The sequence below is a fragment of the Nematolebias whitei genome, chromosome 20 (assembly GCF_014905685.2).
Source record: "Nematolebias whitei isolate Nwh7 chromosome 20, NemWhi1, whole genome shotgun sequence".
NCBI classification, from domain to species: Eukaryota; Metazoa; Chordata; class Actinopteri; order Cyprinodontiformes; family Rivulidae; genus Nematolebias; species Nematolebias whitei.
In genome coordinates, this window is record NC_056517.1 from 21,540,933 (window position 1) to 21,552,725 (window position 11,793).

Here is an 11,793-nt window from a genome sequence, read left to right on the forward strand (position 1 = left end):
TAATTCATATACAAACCAACTTGATTCATTTTTTTAACGCACAAAATTAGAAATTTGATTTTTTTTAAGGGCATATGCTAACTATTGGGCAATATTCACGTTTACATTGGGCTCCAAGATGTCAGATGAGCTTGGCACTGATGTGTCCTAACTTACAGATTAAACCTTGCATTGTCTCACCAATCTGTAGTTTGTACAAAATCTTCCTGCCCAAAATCCAACTTTTTTATTTATTTATTTATTTATTTTTGTCTTTGTATAGGAGAACTCTCTTAAAGATGTTTCCACAATCAGGAAAATCGATCGTCTTTGACAATTTTCCGGACCCGACCGACGCCTGGGAAATTATTGAGACAATTGGCAAAGGCACCTACGGGAAAGTCTACAAAGTTCTCAACAAAACGGATGGAAGCAAAGCAGCTGTGAAGATACTGGATCCCATCCATGTGAGTTGTGTTAGAAAATCTGCTGCCACTTTACAATAAAGCTCCCCTTACAATTGCTAATAAATAGTTTATAGTTATGTTATTAATTCCTCTATAAACACTTTATAAATCATTAATAACTGCTTGTTATTCATTAATTAAGAACGAGAAAGAGACAAAACTGACCAGTTTCTATAGTTGTGATCTATAGTTGTAGATAGTTATAATGCAGTCATAATGTACAATTTTATATCCTAAAAAAATAGGTTTACAAATGCTTATTGTGCTAACCAGGTAGGAACTTAGTCTGAAATTTTAAATATAACAACTCTAGATGAAATATATAGGTGACAGATTTGTCTCTCTATTTGGCAACAAACTGGTCAGTTTTGTCTCTGTCACCCTTAATTAATGTATAATAAGCAGTAATTAATTATTTATAAAGTGTTCATAGAGGAATTAATAACACATCTATAAACTATTTATTAGCCATCTAAAAGGGGATCCTTATTGTAAAAATCCTCCTTGGCTGAAAAATCATTACAATCTGTTAAAGGTGTCTGTCCCATTCATGGATTTACAGTTAAAGAACAGGTCAACAGAGCAAAGTTACTGAATACTGGATTTAATCTTAACATTTCTTTGAATGTTGCCTCAATTACAATAATCTGTTTTGTGTTTTCGGTACATGAACGTGGTCAAAAATCATTGTCGTTAACATAAATGATCAGTTTTCACCAGAGAACCGCAGAGCTCCAAAATCAGCCGACAAACCACCACTCGAACATGAAAACCTTTATAACAAATTAAATCAAGTCCATCCTTGTGCAGATAGAACTTTTATAAAAAATAAATAAATTTGGTTAACCAGATATTTCTCCTTTAACACTTTTCTTTGAGCTAAAAAACACACGTGTGCTGCAAAAAGAATCCAAAAAGTGCTTTAAATGTCTTACTCTAATTAATTAACGTTACTTAGGGTTAGCATATGCATCAGATTATTGTACAAGGACTTGTTTCGTTATCAAATTTCATAATTTAGACAAGAAAAATAACGTATGAAAAGCAAACAGCTTTGTTGTCACAGGCTGCTCACACACTCCCTCCTGTCATCGTATTTCCATAAAAAACAGTTAGTGGCCTCAAGTATGAAAATAATTTAGAGTTGCTTTGAATGTTGCGGCTGCAGAGAATAGTCAGGCAGAATGATTTTGTTTAGTTTCAGAAAGGATGGTCGAGTGTTACGGAGCTGAAGAAATGAGGCAAAAAACAAATGAATGCATGTTTCTTTCTGTAACACGTGGAGGAATCTCAGTTTACTCTTTAAGTAAAACTTTTAATTCAACCTTTGGAAACGATGTCAGAAAAGCAGCAGGCTCACAAGGAGGGACTGGTTTTCATGTTTACATCCAACAAATATGAATAAAGTATGTGCATATTTCTAAAGTTTTAGTGTTTATGCAAGGAAAATAAGAACATTAGACTCAATTTTAGAAGTTTAATTAATATTTGAGCTCATACAGGTGTACACATAATAATACATAACCTCCTTTTTACCTACTTTTGTTTTGTATTTTCAACATTTAAAATGTTATATTCACCGGCTGTTTAGATGCTCAGGCAGGAACTATAAACCAGAAATATCCTATGATTGTGCCTCTTTTTGATTTTCTATACATGTTGTCTTTTTATTTATATATGTATTTTTAAATTTTACATTATGTTACAAGTTTATAGATCCTATCACAGAACGCCTTGTTTCTTCAGTTTGCAATAAAAATACAACGAGCTGTGAAATGGTTGAGTAATGAAGAATGCGAAAACTAATTTATCAACACTTAGTGAAGTTGACTGAAGATAATCCATTTAGGTGATAAATAAATAAAAAAAAAACACTATGGAAAAATGAACTTATGAAGCCATGGTTATTTATAAATCATAAAGAATTAGCTTCTGCTGAAACAAGCATTACTTTTAATTTTTTCTTCTCCTTCCATGAAAATGATTAAATCTTCTAATGTTTTTGTCTTTATGTGCATCTGTCAGTAAACCATCTCTGCAGCTCTTTGGATTTTAATTTAGTTTTCTGGTTATTTTGAGCTTTTTTTTTGTTCATGCTGAGTTTCAGCATTGATCAAAAACATTTTGCCAAATGAATCAGATGTGCACGAAGCAAAAACATGGCCTAAAACAAACAACTCTACCATGGAAATGCTTAAAGCAGAGGCATACAGAGTTATTAAAATCTTTGTCATTTGTTCTACTATAAAACATTCAATAGTTTTACAAAAGCTGTTTTTACTTTCTAATTAAATGAACGTAATTTTGTTCTTTTAAAACAAATATTTTTTCCATTGTTTGTGCACTAATGAGCAGTTTTTAGTGAATAAACAAAGATTTCAAGTCTCATTAATCAGGTTTTTCTAATTATCTAGAAGTAATGATCCACAGACTATTAGTATTTGAAGGACAAAACTGTCATGAGTTTCATCACTGGATTCACAATTTTATTTGTAAAATCATTACATTTAAAAGTCCCGTGACTTTCTGAGCGTGTTTTTGGGAGATTCTTGAAGAAAACTGAGTTGTTCAGGCCTCTAAATGTAAATAACCAAAATGGTTATATAATAATGCTTCTTCCTGTTTATTTATTGCTATTGCTATTTATATTGTCATTTGATTTTTTCCCCCAATCTTTTTTGAATGCTTTAAAACTGTATTTGTTTGGTTACAGTTTTGTATGTTATTGTTTAATTTTTTAACTTAAAATCTAATATTGTGTGTGTAAAATTCATGCCACATCATTTTTTTTAATTCACCCTTTATTTATACAGGTAGTCTTATTGTTTTTCATCCGTTTTGCTGTTAAACCTAAACATAAAAAAAAAAAAAAGGATTACCAACTAATTTGCAGAAAGTCTGCATCAACCTCTTAAGACGAGTTCCTGGAACTGTAAGGAGCAACTGGTCCGCTGACCTCAGGGAACGTGGTGGGACATACGCTGTAGCAAATCAGAGAGATGGGGGAGGGGGTGGGGGGGGGGGACTGTTCAGCGATTTGTAGACATACAGGAGTATTTTGAACTGAATTCGAAGGTGAACCGGTAGCCAGTGCAGTGAGGCCAAAACGGGTGTAATGTGCTCTCTTTTGCCTGTACTGGTTAAAAATCGGGCTGCAGCATTCTGGACCAGTTGTAGTCGTGCAATGGAGGTCTGACTGATACCAAACAGGAGCGAATTGCAGTAATCAAGCCTAGATGTAATGAATGCATGTATTACTGTCTCCAGGTTCTTTTTGGACAATATGGGATACAGTTTAGACAGCCGCCTCAGTTGGAAGAAACATGATTTAACAATCATGTTTACATTATTGTTAAGTTTCAGGGAAGGGTCCAGTATCACTCACAGAATAGTGACTCTTTGTTTTTCTGACAGGGCAAGAGTGGAAAGGTCGATGCAGTGGTTTGTGATAGTGTTGTTGGGAGGGAACAACATGACTTCAGACTTTTTTCATTGAAACTTAAGACATTTAAAGCCATCCAGTCCCTGATGTCAGCCAGGCAGTCGAGCAGAGGTTGAATAGAGCATGTACCATTGTGTCTTAGGGGGAAGTAAATTTGACAGTCATCGGCGTAGAAGTGAAAGGGTATGTTGTGTTTCTGGAAAATAGCATCAAGTGGCAGCAGGTATAAAGAGAAAAGGAGGGGACCCAGGATGGACCCCTGCAGAACCCCCCATTTAAGCTCTGCCTCTGCAGAACTAAAATCCTTGATGGAGACACAAAATGATCTGTCAGCGAGGTAGGATCTGAACCAATTGAGGGCTGACCCTGTGATGCCCACCCACTTCTCCAACCTAGCAATGAGGATCTCATGGTCGATGGTGTCAAAGGCGGCTGTAAGGCCCAATAGGACAAGCAGCACAGAATCACTGGTATCTGTGGAAACGAAAATGTCATTAAAAACCTTCAGTAGGGCAGTTTCAGTGCTGTGGAGAGGTTTAAAGCCAGATTGGAATAGCTCTAAGATGGTGTGATCCTCAAGGAAGCACTTCAACTGGGACTCAACTATTTTCTCCAGTAGTTTTGAAACAAATGGGAGTTTGGAGACAGGCCGGAAGTTGGATACGACTGAGGGGTCAAGGTTTGTTTTTTTCAGGAGAGACTGGACAGCAGCATGTTTAAAGGTTTTTGGCACCACGCCAGTGGATAAACTGCTATTTGCAATAGCAAGAATGGACGGACCTAGAGTGGGAAAAACCTCCTTTAGTAGTCGAGCAGGGACCACATCAAAGGGGGGACCAGAAGGTTTCAAGCTGCACATGACCTGCTCTAGAGAGGATAGAGTGATGGGTTCAAAATGGTCAAATGGAGCTACAGATTGAGGTGGGATGGATGGGTCATGAGTTGGAGGGGAAATGAGAGCTCGGGTGGTCGCAATTTTTTCCAAAAAGAGAGTGTAGGAAGTTCTCGCATAGCTCAGTCGAGGGTTCCAGAGGTGATGGTTCAGTGAGGTGGAGAACAGAGTTTAGGGTAGAGAAGAGGACACGTGGGTTCTGAAAGTTTTAGGTTATGATATCAGAAAAGTATTTGGATTTAGCAGCTTTTACTGCTTTCTGATAATGGCGCCAACTCTCTTTAAGTATTTGAAAAGAGACCTGCAGCCTGTCTTTTCTCCATTTGCGCTCCGCCCTCCTGCACTGCTGCCTAACGGCCTTGGTGACGTCACTCAGCTAAGGTTCTGCTCTGAGTTTTGATTTTCTAGTTTTAACAGGAGCGACATGATCCAGAGTCTTTAAGCAGACAGAGTTGAACTGGGATGTCAGCTCCTCAGTGGTGATGAGAAACACTGGGGGCTGAATCATCATTTCAGAGTTATAAGCATCTGTGAAACGTGCGGCAGTGAAGTGGTTAATGGTCCGGCTGCGACGTGCAGGAGCGCACGGCTTAGGAGATAGATGGGGGAGGGTGAACTCAAACTGGACTGGCATGTGGTCTGAAAAAACATTATCACCAATTTCAAGATTACTAACAGTCACATCATGAGTTAAAACAAGGTCCAGTGTATGCCCGCACTTTTGGGTGGGACCGTTTACATGCTGAGTTAGATTAAATGAGTCCGATAAATCTAAAAAGTCTTTAACCAAGGGCTTCTCCTGACAGCACACTTGCAAATTAAAGTCCCCAATAATGTTTTTCCACTTATTTTCTTTTTCTTTTTGTATCTGCTAATACATCTCTTCGTCATTCTTTTTTTTATTTATTTTTTATTTTTTATTTTTCTCTTTGCTTCTTTACCACCCAACAATCATTTACACACAAGCCCACAAGTACACACGCACACACACACCTCATAAGAGAACACACACGGACACCTCATATGAGAACTTCATATCTTTCCACCTCAACAACATCCAGCATCTACTCAACCTTCTGGTATCTTTCCACTTCCAACATCACTGTTTGTGAAGATCTAAACAGGCTAGCTCAAGCATTAACTCAGATTTTATTTAGATCTATTTGTATCCATGGTGACATGCACTGGTCAACTTTAACTACGCACGTACAAATATGGGCACAGTAAGGTTTGTAACTTGGAATGTTAATGGAACCAGTACTCAACAAAAAAGATTAGGAATCTTTAACCAGCTTAAAAGATTACAGGCAGATGTTGTCTTTTTACAAGAGATTCATAAATCTACGACAACTGCAGATGATCTTAAATCAACTGATTTTCCTAATGTGTTTTGTGCCTGCTATAACTCAAGACAAAGAGGAGTGGCAATATTAATACACAAAAATGTTAACTTTAAAATACTAGACACAGTCACAGATCCAGAGGGTAGATATTTAATAATAAAACTTTATATAAATAACTATAAGTTGTGTATTGTCAGTATATATGCCCCAAATGTTGATACCTCTTTTTTTCATGATTTTTTCTCAGCACTTTCTGATCACTTGGATTGCTCACTTATACTTGGAGGTGACCTCAACTTTGGTCTAAATGAAGAATTAGACAGATGTAGTAGAGCAGGAACTCAGCGTAGTTGGCAGTCCATAAATATAGTTAAACAATACATGAGTGATTATGGACTTTGTGATGCATGGCGATCTCTTCACCTGAATCGTAGAGAGTATACTTTCTTCTCTTCTGTCCATCACTCTTACTCTCGTCTGGATTATTTTTTAGTCAGCAGCTTGTTGTTGACGGACATCTCAGACACTGAGATTCACCCTATAGCTGTCAGTGATCATGCTCCTGTCTGTTTAAATCTAGCAAACAGAAAAGAAAACCCTAAAAGTATAAACTGGAGATTTAATACATCACTGCTTGAAGATGTAGATTTTATCAAATATTTTACAGAAGAGTGGGCTTCATATCTGGAGTATAATGACGTGCCTGGAACTTCAGCATCTATTCTCTGGGAGGCAGGTAAAGCTGTAATGAGAGGTAAAATAATTTCATTCTCATCACAAAAGAAGAAAAAAGAAAATAAACATATTCAGGAACTAGAAGAAACCATTAAATCGTTAGAAGCCTCTCAAGATGAAGAAATGCTGGATAAAATGCGTAAAGCAAAATTGGAATTAAAAGAATGTATTAACAAAAAAACTCAATTCTTAATACAACGACTTAGAATCAAAAATTTTGAACAGAGCAATAAGTCAGGTAGCTTTCTAGCTAAACAGCTCAAAATAAATAAGGAAAAAACAACTATAGTTGGTGTTAAAGACTCGACTGGGAATACAGTTTACGATCCTGAAAGAATTAACAGCATTTTCAGAGATTTTTATAAAGACTTGTATTCGCCCCAGATAAACCCATCAGATAATGAAATTAATGAATTCCTGGATAAAATAACACTTCCTAAACTATCAGATAGTCAAACAATGGAGCTGGATTCACCACTGACACCAGTGGAACTCCAGGAAGCCCTCAAAAGCATGTCCAATAAAAAGGCTCCAGGTCCAGATGGATTCCCAGCAGAGTTCTATAAAGAATTCTGGAATATCCTGGCACCACTATTTCACAAAATGCTACAAGAAACTGAGAAAAGTAACTGTCTTCCAAAAAATATAAATTCTGCCAACATTAGTCTCCTGTTAAAACCAGGCAAAGATCCTGTATTACCTACCAGTTATCGTCCAATATCTCTTATCAACGTTGATCTTAAAATAATTTGTAAAGCCCTCTCAAAAAGATTAGAAAAGGTAACTCCTCTAATAATACATCCAGACCAAACTGGTTTTATAAAAGGGAGACATTCATCCACAAATTCACGCAGATTATTTAATTTAATAGATTATTCTTACAGTAAAAATATTGAAACTGCAATATTCTCTCTAGATGCAGAAAAAGCCTTCGATAGAGTTAACTGGAAATTTTTATTTGCAGCCTTACATAAATTTGGTTTTGGAAATTATTTCATAAATTGGTTACAAATATTATACAGTTCTCCTTCAGCATGCATTAGGACAAACAATCAAATATCTGCTAGTTTTGCTCTGCAAAGGGGAACCAGGCAGGGATGTCCACTCTCCCCCTCACTGTTTGCTATTTTCATCGAACCGCTAGCCGCAGCAATCAGGCAAACTACAGATATTAAAGGCATAAAATGCAAGAACAGAGAGCACAAAATCAGTCTATATGCTGATGATGTGCTGCTCTTCCTCCGGCATTCACAAACCTCCATCTCTCAGGTTATTGGACTGATAAACACTTTCTCAAAAGTTTCAGATTACTCTATAAACTGGCTAAAATCCACAGTTCTACCAATTAATTGCTCTTTCAACAATTCACTTATTACACAACTGCAATCAGGGAATATTACATATTTGGGTATCAAAGTTTCGCCTAAATTAGCAGATTTAACAAAACTAAACCACACCCCACTTTTAAAGAAAATTGAGGATGATCTGGCTAGATGGAAATCTTTACCCATATCTCTCATGGGAAGGATCGCATCAATAAAAATGATGGTTTTGCCTAGAATAAATTATTTATTCTCAATGATCCCAAATAAACCATCATCTGACTGGTTTAGATCCCTGGACTCCTCTATTTCTAAATTTCTGTGGAAAGATAAATGCCCTCGTATTAGATTAAAAACACTACAGAAATCCAAAGATAAAGGAGGACTAGAATTACCCAACTTTTATTATTATTTTCTAGCCAACAGGCTAGAATACATCTCAAAATGGATAAAACACACACCCCTTGATGAACCCTGGCTAGACGTAGAACAGACACTTTGCAATAATATAATGATCTCGGACCTTCCATTCATTAGCTCAAACATAAAACGACAGGAATGCTTTAAAAGCATCAATATCAGCTCCTCTCTGACAGCTTGGTGGGAGTTTCTTAAAATGACAGAGTCTTCACTAATCCCTTGTAAACGTACACCCATCTGGAACAACCCTGACATCCTACAACAGAATAAGATGATAAACTTCCCAGGTTGGAGGTGTAAAGGAATTGAATATTTGGAACATATATATGAAGAAGTGGACTACATCCCATTTAACAGATTAATAACACAATATGGGATTGATAAGAATACATTTTTAGAATATCAACAAATTAAATCTATAACCAAAAATAAATTTAACCTTAATAACACTAGGATTGAAATGTCAACAAGTGTATTAGAATTCCTTAATCTTAACCCTCCCAAATTACTATCTAAGGTTTATCAGAAACTCAGTAAAATAGATGAAGCTATATCTCTTCCCATTGTAAAATGGGAGACAGACTTGTCAGTTAATTTTGACCAAAACTTTTGGTCGCAGATCTGTCTGAGAACTTTTAAAATGACTAAAAACACGAATTTACAACTAATACAATACAAAATCCTTCATAGAGTACACTATACAGGTCAACGGATGTTCAAGATGGGTTTCGCATCATCTAATATTTGCTCACAGTGTACAGACAATATTCCTGACAATTACATCCACGCATTTTGGTTCTGTCCACCTGTTCAGAGGTTTTGGTGCCGGATATGTGAAGACTTATCAAAGTGTCTGAGATGTAATGTTCCACTCTCTCCGTCAGTTTGCTTATTGGGCCACTTAGATGATGTCACCTTGGAGACAAAATCAATTCATATTATTCTCACTGCCCTATGTATAGCAAAAAAAAAACTATACTCATGAATTGGAAAAATAAAAATACACTTAGTATTAAACAGTATAAAGACCTTCTGTTAGATTACATCAGTCTTGAGACAGCCTGTACCCCCACATCGGACTATTCTCTCTGGACTTCTTTAATCGGCTCCAACACGTAGTGGAGGTGGGTGGTCCCCTTTGATTCTGTCCCGTGGGGCATGGTGGTGGGTGTGGGTGGGGTGTCGGGGCTGGGGACGTGGGGGGGGTCATGGGCCTGGAGCGGTGGCGCCCGACTGGGGAGGTGGCTCTGGTGGTTCTGGGTGATGGCCTATGCTGGCTGCATGCGGGCTTCTGGGCGGTCTGTACCGGCGGACATGGGTTACTGGCCTGGTGACCTGGCTGTCCCTGGGTGGGTCTGGGGTGGACGCGGGCATGGGTTCTGGGGTGGTATCGCTCCTGGGTGGGGTTCCCGGCTTGGTCCAGGGATCTCGGGCCTTGACAGGTATGTTGCCGGGGTCTTGGGCCGGCGGGTGCGCCGGTGCCCGGCCCTGGCCTTGGGGCCTTCGGTGCGTTGGTGGGCTTTGGGGCCTGTGCCATGGGGGGGTGGGACTGTTGATGGGGGGGGGGGTCTGAGGGAGGGGACGGGTGGGCTCAGCCTGGGCGTCTTCTTGCCTGGCGGTGGCCGCGGCGTGGTGCTTGGCTGGGGGGCTGGGCTGTGGGGGGCTGTGGGGGGCTGTGGCTGGGGTGGGGTGGGGGCTCTCATGTGGGGGGCTCTGTGCTGTGGGACCGGGGGAGTCTGGGCTCGCTGGGTGTGTGCCCACACTTGCATAGGGCACTCTCGCTGTGGGTGTTGTTATGGGTGGACTGGTCTTTTGCTTTTTTGGGGTGGGGGGGCGCTCTTGGTCACTGTGGCGCTCTATCTGTGACTGTTTGGGCACTCCTGGCTGATTATCCCAGTTGGGGTTTGGTGGCCTCTCTGGTTGGGGGGCTGGGTGTTGGGCTGGGAATCGGGTTGGGGTGTCTGGACGGTTTCGGGATGGGTCTGGGTTGCTGGCCCTGGTTCTGGCTGGTCCTCGGGGGCTATGTGCCGGTCCGTGGCCTTGATCCCTGGTGGTGCGGCTGCCACCTCCTCCTGGGTATCTCTGTTAGACCCTCTGTCCCCTGGTGGATCTTGGAGAGTGGGGGTGCCTATTGGGGTCAGCGGGGGAGCTGGTCCCCTGGGGGGGCATTGCCACCTCAGTTCACCTCCCCATCCCGACGTCCTCCTCCGCCCACTCCACCACACCACCACTCAAACAGGGTTTTGGGGTTCAGGTGCACTACTGAGCTACAGGGAGAATCATCCATCTCCGTGGCTGGTGGGGTCCTGGGCCCTAATTTTAATATACAACCTAGACACTCACTTATAACACTCTCACGACACATGCATATATAGGATCTGGAGTGGGCACATGATCGCACTTAGGTGGTGGGATGTACTACCATTTCCACCTCCCCGGACCTGTGCCCACTCTCATATGTAGCATGTAGACATTTAGGGTTCGGGGCGGAGATGAGGGGTGAACGGGCACCGCCCACTGTCTGGGCAAGAGGTGGGTCTGTGCCGATCGCCACCTCATCCCCCCATTTTAAACGCACTGTATAACAACATGCATCAACACCATATTCGAGTGGGAGGAGGAGGAAGTGGGTCTGTTCATAATTTATTTATGCATATATAGATTATTTTTATTTTTTTTATTTATTTAGTTATTTTTTTTATTTTATTTTATTTTTCACAAACACCTCCTTTCTCCGTGTGACACTAGGGGTCTGGGATGGAGGGGGAGGGGGGCACATTGTTGGGGTCTGGGCTGTGGGTGGGCTTTGGGCCTTGGGGGCGGTCAGTGATGGGGCCGGTGCTTCGGTTCCTCCTGGGCTGTTCCGATTCTTTTAATCTAGGTTCCTGGTTGCGATGGCCGGCACTTTGACCGGGGTGGCTGCCGGCTTTCGGGATCGGCTATGGTAGTGAACGTGTGGTCATTGGTGGTGTAGGGCGGCGGTTGGGGGCGTGGCTTCGCCTCATCGGGGCACTGGCTGGTCTTCCTGTGTGGCATTTGCGGTGGGGGTGCTGTGTGTGTGGGGGGGTGCATAGGTGGCGTGCTGGGGCGTCTCCGGGCCTATGGTGCGGGGCTCTTGATGTGGGGGCCGGCCCTCCTCAGCTGCGGCTCCATGCTGCTCTGCCCTTTGGGCTGGGGCCGGCCTGTGGTCGCT

The 11,793-nt window shown here is 40.8% G+C and overlaps 1 protein-coding gene across 1 annotated transcript in view; it reads left to right on the forward strand.

The window, feature by feature from the left end:
- The first annotated feature begins 260 nt into the window (after positions 1-260).
- The window catches only part of LOC119426747 (myosin-IIIa-like), a 45,659-nt gene continuing 34,126 nt past the window's right edge, over positions 261-11,793 (forward strand). The window contains exon 1 of the mRNA XM_037694328.1: positions 261-446. Coding sequence (XP_037550256.1) covers positions 279-446 — 168 coding nt within the window. The 5' untranslated portion in view covers positions 261-278. The remainder of the gene's footprint in view (positions 447-11,793) is intronic.